A 15,475-nucleotide genomic window follows, 5' to 3' on the forward strand; every position below is an offset into this window, starting at 1 on the left:
ATGGATACTTCTATTGAATGTGCAGTCCACAGAAGAAGACTACATATCCCAGAGAACAACAGGGGTAATCATAAGTCACGGGACCAGGATGCTATATAATCTTCTTCCCAGGCTGGAGTGCCCTCCTTCTTCTCTCAAACTTCTTGGAGAGTGGGAAGAGTTCCAGCCATGTTGCCTAGAGTTCACAGTAGGCCTCTCAGTTTTTGGGGACTCTCTCTCTCTGTTTCATTCGATTTGTTAGCCTCAATTATATTATATTATATTGTGTTATCTTGTATTTCAATATCATATTTAGTAAAATAAGCTTTTCCTCCTTAGATTGCTGCTGTTTTTATCCCATTCCCCTTTTCCCCCTCCTTTCCAGGGCAGGGGGGCCCACGGGGTGGCTTCCCCTGTCATGGGCATAGGTAAATCTAAGTAACCCGTGACATATGGGTATGATTAAAAATCAAAGCAAGTATTTTATTTTGATTCTGCTGCTGATTTCAATGTAAAAATCTAGACATGATTTAACCTCCCTGTTTCTCCATCTCAACTTTTTTCACCTGGTGAAAGTACTCGTAGTTTTATGCATTTCTGAAACAAACAAACAAAAAAACAATGGTGGAAAGGAAATGTCACCAATATAATTACATATATGCAATTCTGTAACAAGTATTATTAATTTTACGTGGAATCTGTGAGAATTAGGAGCAAAAAAACAGTCAGACATGGTGGAGCTTTTCAGAGAGGGATGTTTTGAACAGAGTATAAGTAAAATCATACTCTTAATAATAGGGATCGTGATATTGTCACAGAATCATAGAATGGCTTGGACTCTAAGAGGCTTTATGCCCATCCAGTTCCAACCCCAATGCCACAAGCCAAGCTGCTACCCACTGGATCACACAGTCCAGGGCCCCATCCAGCCTGGCCTTGAACACCTCCAGAAATGCCCAGCTTTCTTGGGCAGCCCATGCCACTGTCTCACCACCTTATAAAATTTCCTCCCAGTATCTAAAATCTCTCTTCTTTCAATTTAAAACTGTTCCCCCTTCTCCTGGCACTATCAGCCCATACATTCCTGCTTCTTAGCTCCCTTTAATCACTGGAAGGCCACGGTGAGGTCTGCAGCCTCCTCCTATCCAGGCTGAACTAGCCCAGCTCCCTGAACCTTTCCTCCTCAGAGAGGTGCTGCAGTCCCCTCCTCACCTTAGTGCAATTACACACTGCTGGCTCATGTCTAGCTTCTTTTTCTATCAGGACTCCCAAGCCTCTCTCTGCAGGTGTGCTTTCAATGAGTTCTTCTCCCAGTCTGTGCATGCATCTCTCTGGCACTGCAACACCTTGCAGCTGCTGTTGATAAATCTCATTAGATTCAATTAGGCCCACTTGTTAAGCCTGCCCTTGATTCTCTTGATGGCATCCCTTTCTCCTTTTGTATCAACTGCACAAGTCAGCTTGATATCATCAGCAAACTTACTGAGGGTGCACTCAATCCCACTATTCATGTAATTGACAAAGATGATGAAGATCCAGGGGGCACCACTCATCACCTGCCTCCACCTGGACAAAGAGCCATTGACCACAACCCTCAATGGCTGTGACTATACAGTCCATTTTCTCTTGCATCAGTACAGGTTAAAGGATGACCTGCTTGAGAACAGCTCCACCAAGAAGGACCTCGGGGTTCTGGTAGACAACAAATTGGACGTGAGCCAGAAGAGTGCCCTTGTGGCCCGAAGGACAATGGTATCATGGGTGCAATCAAAAAGAGTGTGGCCAGCAGATTGAGTGTGGTGATCCTCCCTCTTTACTCTGCTTTGGCAAGGCCACATAATAATTATGTAATTATTATATAATAATATAATATGACATATTATATTATATATATATATTTATTATATAATGTTATACTATATAATGTATTAGACTGCACACACACACATATAATATTATAATTATAAATTACAAAAAAACACCTGTAAACAATGACTGTTTTCCTTACTTTTGAAAAAGTTGACTGTTAATCCCCTTTAATTTTAGGTCAGCTTGTTTCAAGAAAATTGGAATATACAGCTATGATTCTGGTTTCTTCCTGATTTAGAGGAAAACACAGTTTTGAGAGTGAAAATTGAAGGATATTTTTGACTTTGATTTTTTAATGTTGTTTTACTAAACATTAATGTGGAAGCAAAAAGTTTATTTGTTACAACAGGATATTTTTAACACGACTAATTAATTTCTGTATCAGTTCATATAGCATCCATTCTACCTATAGTTTACACTTGTGTTCACAGAAATGCTGTTATAGTAATAGCATCTATTTGAAAAAATAAGACGGATTTGCTATAATCAGCATGCAGGCTCTTGTTCATTGCCGGTGAAAATGCACTGGTGATGGCTGAAAAACAGCGTTTTGTAGCAGAGAATTTTCTCTACTATGTAGTGTTACTGTGCTTGTTGTATGTTGTAGTTTCCACGGAAATAAATAGGAGGTGTTACTTTCAGAGTAACCTATGTATTTACTTGTTTAAATACATATTTAATGGCTTTTCAGAAGAAGTAATTTAAATTTAATAGAATTTTGGAATAACACTCTTTTTCATAATAGTTTTAAAAGAGACAGTACTTTAAAAGTTTTTATATTAATTGAAACAGGTTTTTCTTTTTTTATTTTTATTTTTAATGTATATTGTCATGGAAACCTTAATCTCATTAGATAATTTACCATATAATTTTGCAGTGAAGCTGCAATGTCTTTATGGCAATAATTCCTTTCGCTTCCAATGAACCTTATTAAAATAATTGGATATTTATTTAACAAGCATTTGACAAATCATTTTAGCTGCAGCTGAGTTAAAAAAAAATCATATTAAAAATTTTGAATGAACTTCTGAATCAGTCTTTATTACAATTTATATTCCAAAATTCCCAACCTCACAGGTAACCTTAAATTATCCAGTACTAGGCTATAGCCTCTAGCTGGGCTATTAGTACACAAAGTATAAGTGGGCTCAAGGCAAGAAGTCCAATTATTTTCAGAGAAAGTTTGAACCCAGATCAGTAAATGAGCATATTTTTCTTCACATATTCCCAGATACATGGCTATTTATGCATTTCAGAATAGAGAAAATGTAGAGATAACCTTTCTTTTTTTTTAAATACAGGAACATTTATGGCTTGTGTTTTTAAAAAATGTTATTAGACTAATAATTCCTGGCCGATATGATGATGGCTATTTGAAAATGACTAAAACAGATGGTTATATTTGTTCACATATCTGCATTTGATACACATGGAATCAAGTGTATTCATTTATGGCCAATCCATATACATCTAATTTTTATACTCTCAGAAGCTGACAGTGGGACCTCAGTACATTTATGTTGCATAAGTGCACATAAAGGTGCTGCTCACAGACCATTTTCATGCTTTGCTAATACCTAAAAATGTGTATTCCCACTTACTCATAAATGTGTTCTTCACTTCATATCAATCTCATTGTTAGATTTAATAACAGGAAAAAAGATCTTTTGGCACAGTTCTTTTATCTCTTCTCCCCTCTAGTGACTACACAGTACTACGTTACATTACATTTAACATACATGGACACCTCGAGCACATTTATAAATCATCTGCATGCAGGGTTACTAAATGAAAGGATTAATTACTGCATGATTAACCACTTGTCTTGGATACTAACATCTTTATCAAACCAAACCATTCATTAAGGCAATATGTAGATCTTTAACCTTACAATAAGTATACATTTTCTTACATTTTACATGTATACAAACTTATAAGCAAGAGGAAAGGTCTGGGGAACTACAGGCCATTCAACTGCATTTCAGACTCTAGGAAGGCAGTGGAAAAAAGCAACCTGAAAAACATTTCCAAGCACATGATAGTGGTGCAGAGTACTCAGCTTGGATTTATGAGAAGGAAATCACCCCCTGATCAACCACATAGACTTACACAATTATGTCACTGGCTTCCTGGACAGGGGTGTGCAGGGGATGTTATACACTTTGAATTTAGTTAAGATATTAACACTGTGTCTCACAGCATTCTTGTGCTGGGAATGACACTGTGCAGATTAGGTAAGTGGACAGTGAGATGAAGTGAAAACCAGCTGAATGGCCAGACTCTGGCAGTGAATCCAGTTGGAGGCAAATCATTGGTGGTATACCCCAGGCTCCCTACTCGGTCTGATATCGTTCAGCACCTTTGTTGCAAGTTGGCAGGTGACACAGCAAGGGAAGAAGTAACCCTGCTTTGAATAAAGGGTTTGGGTAGGTAAAACCCAGATATCCCTTCCAATGCACAATTCGTTTGCCAAACAAGGTTGTGGATGCCCCATCCCTGGAGGCAGTCAAGGCCAGGCTGGATGTGGCTCTGGGCAGCCTAGTCTAGTGGTTGGAGATCCTGCATATAGCAGGGAGTTGAAACTAGATGATCTTTGTGATCCTTTTCAACTCAGGTCATTCTGTGATTCTATGGTTCTGTGATATATGCATTAAGCATACATGCTATGTATATGGTATTTACTATATTTATTAAATTCAGGAATTTATTAGCCACCTACCAATCATTTTATCTTTTGGACTAGAGTAATTTTCTTGCTTCCTCTGCAAAGATGAAAAAGAATACCAGATTTCACTTCCCAGAGAAAATGCAAAATGTACATGAAGCAGTTTCCTCACATCATCAATGACTATCTAGTTCAGGAAGGAATCTATTTATTGTAATGGCTTCTGTCTCCACCTAACTGACAGCTCTATTATCTCAGAGCACATACAATCTACTTGCTCTTCATAACTCTTAGAGTGTTATATGTCCTGCAACTAAAAACACTGGGACTTGTATTTCTGAAAGCTAGATAGGCAACATCACTTTTGTTTGATGCTCACATCAAATAAGATCTATCTAAATAGGTTACAGCATTTTCCAAGACTTTGTTCAGCAGCTAAGGAATTGCCTTTACAGATACCATCTCTATCAGGACTTAGGGCTACAGGTGGTATAATCCCTGCAAAACATCTTTATTTCCTTGAGGAGCCACTTTCTCTGTAAGAGCATTGAAATGATGTCAGAAATGAAGACTGTAAACTCTACATTTTAAATTTGAATAAGCTACCTTCATCCATAACTTTCTCTCCTGCATTTTACTGTATGTCTTTTCCCACAGTGTGATTTCAAAACTCCCTTTGATATTAAGTATGAGTGTCAAAGAAAGTAGAATGGATGAAAAAAACAGTCTAATTGCTTTCTAGCAATGAAAACTATGTGTATTGGAAGAGAATACTGCTTTTAATAAAAACTTTAAAAGCTGCCTGAGCACAGTAACTACATGCATATACGACTCTATTAAATACAAGAAAGGATCAAACAAAACACATTTCCAGAACAAGATGCCTTACTGACTTGTACTGTGGTCAAAATGACATCCGACAAGCTTAGAAAATTTATCTATTATTAGCAGGCAAGCAGCAACTTAAATTCTCTTTAATACCGAAATACATACACATCTGGACCATGCAATGTCAATTCACTTTCAACACTTTCTAGTAAGACAGCAATTCTTAAATGCTAATATTTTTGTTCCCAGAGCACAGATATTAGAAGTTCTTCTGCAATCATAAGCAATAGCTGATACCTCAAATCACAAAAGATCCAAACTAGTGTTCAGAAAGTATCATAGCAAGTAACATCTCCAGAAAGTCTGAAGAGTATCAGAGTTTTATTAATAGCAATCACCAAACTGATGTGCATCAGCTGCAACATCTATCTAATCTGATGGAAATGGAGAGTGGCCACTTACAACTTTTATGCCCCTCTACATGTTCCACCCCTTCCCTAGGACCTGACAGCTGTGTTGCTTAACCTCAGGGATACTGTCTCTGTACAAGTTCTAGGCTGGCTGGACAGACTGAATTGGGTGGAGTTTTCTTGCTGAAATGTTTTATATTGATTCCTGGCGTGCAACATGAGGAATGTTACACTATCTGATTATTTTATCTGAGATTATTTTCATCTCAAAGGGATCCAGTTCTTGTGCTCTGAGACCACCCTGTCACATGAAGCAAAGCATTCCAAGTGGAGATGAGAGACTTTTAATAAAATGAACTCCTAAACTAAAACACTCATCAGATGTCCTACAGAAATAATTGAGATATTTAATGCATCAGAATAAGTGCAAGATAGAAGAATATCCTGCGTATTCATATGTAAATGTGGTGGCACCATGAGTTTTCCTTGAGATAGCTTATAAAGGAAATATGTTTGTAATGCAAATTGGCATATACTATTAGAATACTGTCTTGATATACTGCACTTCAAGTCTAAGCATTGTTTTTTTCCATGTTTCAAACTCAGAGGTAATAGGTCTAAAAATATTCCTCTTTCCATCTGTATATTATTTATTCACAAATAAACTCACTGATCTCAAAAGTGATTCACATGAATAATGACTACTTAAATTTCAAAAGAGCAGCTAAAGTACTCTTTGCCATCTTCAAGCTCTTCACTCAGCCTGTACTACAGAAACACCACTAGATCCTTCATTTTTTTATTTTCTTTTCTATTTTTAATTTCAAGCACAGCCATTTGGAGTGCTATGTGAATTATCCAAATGACAAATATTCAAGTGTGTCATATAATTTTCAACCAGCTCAATAAACAATGGAAATACAAGTATTCTATACAGAGAACTGCACGATCCTATGTTTGTAAAACATATACAGTATTTTCATTCTTCATCTCTGACAAACCTACACACACAGATGGCCCAGCACAGTAGTTCTTGTAGCAGAAGAAAAAAAGAAAGATAGAAAAAAACACTTAAATGATAAAACTCATCTTTGTTTTCTAACAGCTGCTTCACACAAAGAGGGATCAGACTATACTACTCTGTGACAAAACTTTAGGTCATAAGTATTGCCTTTTTAGGTAAAATTTCACTTATCTTCATTATCTTCCTCATACAAATGTGCTGGTATCTCGGTAAAGAATTTGTGACTGCAATGGAGACTGAATGCTAACTTCCCTTTAAAGCTGCTGCTGATCCTAATCCATCAAAATTGCTTAAACTGTCTTATGATGGGCATGAAAACTAGGGAGCAAGTAGAAAGAACTGATGATAAGCTCATCTTCATGTTTCTCGTTTTTTCCCTCTAACTTTCAATAATTCTGCTGTCACTCACCCACATCATCTATTATTTCAGAGTTGCAAATATTAAGAAATTACAAAAATAATTCACTATAGGTGTAATAATATAGTTAATACAGTCTTAAGATCTTATTTTTGCAATTTCTTAAAGAAATGTTGTGAATGTGATTACTTGCAACAGTCAGAGTACCATGTCACTTAGCATTCCAAGGCTGTACCAAAGTACACATGTTCAAACCTCTCAGAAAAGGGCCTCTAACCATGCATAATGCCAAGGACATTGCCCTCAGAAGAAACCATTATTTCAGTGTTAGAAAGATGGGCTCATACAAGCAGCTGATAAGCAGGCTTACTCAAAAAATATACTACTTGACAAGCAGACAAACTTGAAGGTAAGAATCTGCAATCACTGAAGTTAATATTGGTAAGATTATTTATAGTACTACATTAACAAATGCAATGACTTTCGTTTTTCTAATCAGTATTCTTCCACTTACAGTATGTTTTCCTTAGACAAGTCTTCTGATACCAAATACTTGCTAGGACAGTGTTGTGATTATTCCCATAGTGAAGGCTAGGACTGATCAAAATGAAAGTCAGCAATGGCCACACTTCTAGAAGCTGCTTAAACAAAAATACTGGATTTTGGAAATAAAAAGTGAAGTACAAAGAAAAGCAGATTTTCCTCTGAAAAGGAAATAACATCTGCTTTAACATGGTACTCTCCAGTGATGACAACAATGCTGTATCACCTGTGTAACAGCTGAAAAAACAGCACGTGCTATTTTTGTAAGTGTGAATGGGAACACAATCAAAAAAGAACACCAAATAATAAAACGTCATTAAGGTCCTGTATAATAGCTTTTGTTTGCTTGGATGTATAATCCTGAAGGAAACTGAAAATATTTCTACAGTACATACTGCATGGAATAATGCAGAAGTAAATTAGAAAGATTTGTTATAACATATCTACAGATATTACACTCATTGCTCTTTTCAGTGAATAAAAATTTCAACTGATGCAAATTGAAATTTGAATGATGAGTGCATCATCAGTCCTTTACACAAAATCTCTTTAAGCATAGGATATTTCAGAAATATAAACTCCAAACACAAATAGTTGTAGGAAAAACATATGAAAAGGAGTGGAAGGGACCAAATGAATCACAGTGTCCAGTTCCCTTTCTGCTACTAAAGAGCTGACTGTAATTCTTCAAACTGCTCATCGTTTTGCTGTAATATTTCTCTGGTGCATAATGACTCTAACAGAATATATAAACATAACACACTCCTTCACATTCTCATTTCATGAAGCCATGTAAGATTGTTTTTAAAAAAGCACTCTAGTTATTGAATATGTAAAAGGGAATCTGTGTGGGCTTTTTTGCAGATGCGTCTGAATGCAGTTTTAGCAAGACTCATTGCTAGTATTTGCCATAGTGTATTAGGGAATATAAACAGTTATTCTCATGCTGAAAGAGGATATTGTATTTATGTTATAAAAGAAGAAATGTGTAAAGTTAGCATTACAATGAGACAACTGTTACTGAATCTAAAGAGTTCAGTATTTCAGTATTCAGTTTCCAGAATTTATTATTAATTCAAATAAAAAGGGGAACCTGCATGAGCAAAATATATCCCACATGCTATCTTTTTATTGCAAAACATGAACAAGCTAAAGTCCTTTGCAAATCAAGCAGCAGTGCATGTATTTTTGGAACACCGGTTTCTTTCCATGTGAAATAACAGCAATCCTTAGGAAAGACAGTAATTAGGAGAAGAGATATATACCCTCCTGCAAAAGATGCTTATAATGTGTACTGGCAGTTGAAGTGACGTTTATAACACAGAAGCACACATCTCTTTGAAAGTACCTGTCCTTGCATAGCGGAGCCAGTCTCATGTCATAAGAATCCCACTGCTCTGACCAATATCCTCATAAAATCCAACAGCTATTGGGAATATCTCCTTTCCTCCCACTATCATATCTTATAAAAGAAACTCAGGCATCAAATTAGGAGGCTTAATAAAAGTCAAGCTCAATATCCAGCTTGGGTTAAAATGAAAAAATGAAACATCCAACAAAATGAAAGACAAAGAACATAGAAAGCACTGTAAGAATATTCTACCCCATAAATGGCACGGCTTTTTCTTTGGTGGGGGTTGCTGTGTCAGTAAAATCCATTGCATAACAAAGATGGCTTTAAGAAGGTCACAGAGACACCATTTAAAACTCTTGCAAAAACTCTTATGAAAAAGAAAGAGAAACAATGCAAACTGTTTGCAGAGAAAACAGTCAGACAGTAACATGACAAATGTATGCAATATAATAAGTGGTGTACAGAAGGCGCTAAGAATCTTCTTTTCTACTACTTGCATAATGCAGAAAGAAAGAGATGATTTAAGACCCTGAAAGACACAGAGTCACTCAATGTATCAGGATATTGTTGAGGTCAAATGTTCAATAGGAATAAAAAAAAGATATTGCAAGTTTGTATGAATAAGAAGAATAAGTAATACTACACAACCGAAGCCAACAGGAATTAAAGAAAATTGGAAGGAGTATTGTAATTCCTACTTGAGACTTTAAGCCAATCTCTGGCTATTATAGAATAAACTAACATTTTTAAATAGGGGGTAAGCTATGCTCTGTCTTCATGGCAGTGCATCCTGATTCATCCCATGAAGTGCCTATTGCTGCTCTGTTTCCTGAAATTTAATGTTTGTCTGTTTGTTCTAACGGCTCCAAAACTGTTGTCACTCTTGTTCAGTCTCACTGCACACTTGTTGTAAGGAAATTCATCATCAAATCTTACTCTGTTTTCAGCTGACAACTGTATCGATATGCATCTCAACTAACAGATTTTTTCTTTTCTTTCTTTTTCCAGGCAGTTTCATACACAGGTTTTACTGGACTACTATGAATGCAACAGACATCTCGAGCATAGCTGCTCTTATAGCCATTGCTTATGCCTTTCCCATGCTCCACATTTTACTCCCTTACACAGTTTTCATGTTAGGAACAATGTTTGATTGACTTCCCCAACAGTAATCACTGCCAAAAAGCTTACAAACTTCTTTCCTGGTGATATCTTATAGATACCTTTCACACAGCTTAATTTCTTTTACATTTTAACTATGCAAAATTCTAAGTTACTGAAAATGAAAATGGCATTTCTACCCTTCTTTATTTCTTATCTAAACAACTATTCAGACCGAGAAATAGTTTGCAGAATTCAGCTATAGTGCTTAGATATGCATGTTACTAGTATTTGATAGTAATAGTAGTATATAAGTACTAGTATATAAGCTACATAACTTATGAAAACTGTGCAGACAGTCATTTTCAATAACAATAAAAGAACTCACGAAAATAAAAAGAAACACCTCAGACAGATTTAGAATTCCCTAAGCCTAAGCTTGTATTGCAAGAGAAGTCATGGTAAGTGTTCATCAGTAGAAGCATAGGGTGTACATCTAGTATGGCATATCTGCGTCTACCCTAGTATGCTAAATTTGCCCATGTGGCTCAGGATGCTTCTGGCTTGGAATAAGCTGCATCTGTGCAAGATGCAATTGGTTTCAGCCTCCAAAACAAGACAGCTGCATGCAAACCGCCTGTGGGGAATGGATTCTGGATGACTCTATCACCAAACTGCAGGTGGAATCAGTTTAGCAAGAGTACCTGCTCATTACAACAAACAAAATCCAAGCCACAGAATGTTCTCCAGCTTCCTCACACATATATCTTCCCCAGTAGATGGACAGGTTCCTGCATTTGAATTTGTTACTAAACCAAAGCTGTAGATTACACGTGATCTCAGCTAGGCCAGATTCATGGTAACTGGCCCTTCCAGCTGCAGTCCTGCACTAAGAGCCAGTACTCTATGCATACTTGGAATGATACCTCAACATACTACTAAAACGTGAGCTGATGTTCTCTTACATGGCCCCCTATTCCAGCTGCGCAGGTTCTCAACACATTGATGTGGCAGCTGCAAATACACAAACCATTTAAACTGTGGAGACAGAAAGTAGAGAATGCTGGAATAACACTAGGAAGAGTTTTCCTACATTATCAAACATGTTTGTTTCATAAGCTTTAATCCTCTTTAGAGTGCAAGGCATTTAGAAATGGCCGGCAGCATTAGCCATCAACAGAATATAAATTAACAAACTGAACACTTAAATTTGGACTCTTTGCTGTTTCAAACTTTGCTTTTTTGAGGATGGACCTCTCAGTTATTTCAGTTTGTTGAGTGGCAGACACAATTTGACCTATTTTGATGATAATCATAATAACGCTTGTTATCTACATAGGTTGCTACAACAAAGAGCACAATAACACAATTTTGATTGAGCAAATTCTCAGCTACAGAATACTATTTTTCAACATAGTCACCACCATTAACTGTGCATTTTTGCCACCGATGAACATGAGCCTGCATGCTGCAGTCATAGCATTCTGTACTAGCAGAGGTAAACCGCTGCCTTTGTCACCACTGCTGGAACACCTCACTGTGCTACATGCCCTGTTTGGTCTCCATAATTGTTCAGCAAATGAAGATGAATAGAGGAATTTTTTTTTCTACATGGGAGAATTCAATGACACACCTTTGCTTCATACGCACTTTAGTCTAGCTATAGATGTCCATGTTCACTGCAGAAGTGCTGGACTAGATGACCTTTATGGGTTCCTTCCAACCCAAACAAATTCTCTGATTCTGTGATTCATTACCCCTCTGCTCCTATCTGTCACACAGCAACAGAATATAATGGAATACTGGTGGGAAGGTGATACTGCCATACCACCAACATCCACATCTGATGTCATGGGACGATTTAATAAAACAAGAAGCATTACTCTTGGGAAGCCCTCTTATGTTACTCTGTTTTATGTTTTTTTTGTTTGTTTGTCTGATTATTTTGTGTGTGTGTTTGTTAAGTATGTGAATAATTCATCTATTTCACACTTAATCTCTGCTAGTCCTCCATTGTCAACCTCTGCTTCTGCTCAACGTGGTGCCTCTCACAGGATGCTGTCCTTCCTGAACTGATTCCACATGGCACACGGGAGTCCCACAGCCCGCAGCTTTCCAAGCGCTCCCCAGCACAGCTCTGTAATGCAAGATCCACCTTTCAAGCACTACTCCAGCACCATCCCCACAGGTGGCAGCTCCCTTGGCTCTCCTGGACAGCTTGCTCCTCCATGGGATGGAGGGAGCTGCTGCCTGGAGCACCTCTTGCCCTCCTCCTGCCTTGACCCTGACCCCTATAGGGCTGCTTTTCTCCCATTGCTCACCCCTCTCTCCAGCTGCTGTCACACAGTGGTTTTCTTTCTTAACTCTGCTCGCCCAGAGCACACCCAGAGTCACTTATGGCTCAGCTCTGGCAGTGGTGGGTCCATGTTGGAGCAGCTGGAGCTGCTCTGCTCTGACATGGGGCACTGCTGGGCTCTGCTCACAGAGGCCATTCCTGCAGCCCCCTGCTACCAAAACATTACCACATAAGCTTGCAACTTATCTTTCAGTCAGCATGATCCTGAAGAAAACATTACCTGCTGTTCTTAGAAATGAGCATCACACTTAAGGAATACACCCCAGTCCTGCTGGGCATGAGTTTTATGCTATTTTCAGGAATTTAAGTGCTCTGAACTACTCTCTGGAAGAGCTGTTTCTCAGTGTAGAAAGACTGTAGGGAGACTTGCTTTCTTGCCTCAAGCAAGCTTTTGCAAATTCCTCTCTCCTTGTCACTAGATACTGTCAACAGCATGTTTGAAAGCCAGACTGTCATACAGAAGCAGCTTCTTAGGTGTCTCCATACAAATCTCCCCAGGTAAAAAGCAATGGAGTCTTTACTATCCTATCCTTGTCAGACTTCTTACCACTGAGGGATATATAACCACTGACAATTAATATTGTTTTGGCAATAAATCTTTACTATGAAATCAGTGATCTGGCTAATGATCTATTTTGTAATTTATACATTAATTATTTATACAGGTAAAATTCAAGGAACAGCAGAAATATTGACAGGATGTTTGTTGATAAGAATGTCAGAATACTGGCTTTGGGAACATATCCTGATTGAAAAATCAGTCACTTAACTTAATTGATTTAGCAACAGTATCTCAGACATAAGAGAAGTCTGAGATAAGAAACCTTGCACAAGAAAGGATAACATGATTTCTGGATATCTTAACAATTTAGATGAAGATACACGTCTTTCAGTGAGGTCATTTTAATGATGGATCTAGTTTGACAGACTTCTTATTTGATTTAGAATGAATTCAGAACTGAACTGCTGAACTTTATGAAGTAGAGGAACTCATATAAAAGGAACTTCATGAATTAAGCTAAAGAGATATCATATTAAAGAGTTACATTAAATGCACCACTGGAAGTCAGATTTTTCCTTATTAAAGTCAGGTTCTCCTCTGCTTCTCGTAGCTGATGTCCTTAGAGACACCCTGAACATCTATATATTGCATACGGTTTATTACCACATCTTAAATCAGACTCTCTGAAAAAGACTGAATGTCATTCTCCCCCAAAGACTAACTTTTCACACAAATTTATCTTACTGGAAATCCCATTAGCTCCTGTCTTCTCCCCATGGTGAATCTGAATTGCCCATGTGAGAACTCTGCTTTATTCAGAAATTAGTGTAAGTGTACTTTGCTGATTATCAGGAGGATAACAGTAGCTAATTGTTACACATTTGAATATTTTCAAAAGGATATAGGGACCCAGTAAACAGCTATGATTAATGCCATAATTCACTACTGTATGCTTGTTTTTTCATCAAGCCGGTAATATATGACTTTTTTCAGACAGTACAGGTTCATTTTGCTTGATGAAAAATTTGTAGTGTTATTCACTTCATGGCATACTTAATAAAGGTCACTTCTTTGACATAATCATGCCTTGTTTCCTGTTCTGAAGACTCCTGAGCTCCTGGTTACATAGTTTAAAGACAGGCAATCATTTGCAATAAGAATTATGCTGTAAACTCATTCCTCTCGAGTGAATATCAAAATCCAACAGTTTTTCTTCTTTTTTATATTGCTACTTTTCAGTTCCATAACTGCATAATCCTATGGTTAGCAATCTAATCTGAAAGTAGGAGAAATTCTTCTAGTATATTATAAGGAAAAAGATGTCCAGTTATTGCATTTAAAACATGATTAAATATAAACCCCATTTAAATTTAGGACTTCCACCCATAGATTTCGATACTGTGATTCAAGGCATTTATTCTTGATTTACAAATACACAGGTGAAGAAAATGGAGAAGGTGTATTTATACACCTTTTTTTTTTTCCAGTTATCCTTTCCATATTTACATACCATAAATCAAAACAAACGCACAGACACTTCCAACAGAAAAGGATCTATCTCTACTATCTCAAATACTGTCTTCCATTAAATCCACGATAAATGCAGTTGCATTTCCTTGTGATGTTTTACAATGTACATAAAGCATTCACTCTTATGTTGAGTAAGTTGGAAATAACACCATTTTCTGATGGTAGTAACAGTATTCAGTGGTATTAGCTTGATCACAAAATCAAGGGTAACAAGTTAAGAAAGGGAGATCCAATGTTGATCTTTAAGACTGCAAGCTAATAAAAAGGCTTCTGTCCATAAATACTTAAAAGTCACCATGTGGAACTTACTGTGCTGGCAGTGAATCCCATTAAAACCTTCAGGACATTTACAAACGTATCCTATGAATGTGTCGCCTCGGTATGCTTCGCTAATTTCACACATCCCACCATTATGACACGGATTTGGAAGGCAGGGTCCTAAGAGAAGGAATAAAAAAGAAAAAAAAAAAAAGCAAGAAGATAAGCATATGTAAACATATAATAAAAAACATCATAATTTTACACTCATTAAGGAAATAAAATCCCTCATCTAGACCTCGCTATTCCACTAAAAGATATCCTTCACTAAGTTCAGATAACTTGCCAGCACAGATTTTTACGAACAAGAAAAAACATGAAGCATGTCACTACTCATTAATCATAACATTATTTTTTAATGTAAGAGAAGACAGGAGACAGAGAAGCTAAATCTTACTCTCCTATTAAAGATAACAGGCATTCTAACTTTTATACCACTGTGCCAATATGTATTAATCAAAAGTGCCTATCATGCATGGAGCGACATGTACATTATCTCTGAGTAATCCCTACCTTTCAAGCATGTGACCTTTGCTGTGGCTTTGTATGTTTATTTGAATACGTAACTATTTGGCCAAGAAGTCAAATTACTAAACCAACTTTTCTTTTCCACAGAGTACCTTTTCAACAAATCCACT

General features: G+C 37.1%; 1 protein-coding gene across 1 annotated transcript in view; it reads right to left on the bottom strand.

The window, feature by feature from the left end:
- LOC107306514 (neurogenic locus notch homolog protein 2-like) overlaps nt 1-15,475 on the bottom strand; it is a 149,412-nt gene that overhangs the window by 10,753 nt on the left and 123,184 nt on the right. The window contains exon 6 of the mRNA XM_032441509.1: nt 14,829-14,957. Coding sequence (XP_032297400.1) covers nt 14,829-14,957 — 129 coding nt within the window. The remainder of the gene's footprint in view (nt 1-14,828; nt 14,958-15,475) is intronic.

Source organism: Coturnix japonica, chromosome Z, assembly GCF_001577835.2.
Source record: "Coturnix japonica isolate 7356 chromosome Z, Coturnix japonica 2.1, whole genome shotgun sequence".
Lineage (NCBI taxonomy): Eukaryota > Metazoa > Chordata > Aves > Galliformes > Phasianidae > Coturnix > Coturnix japonica.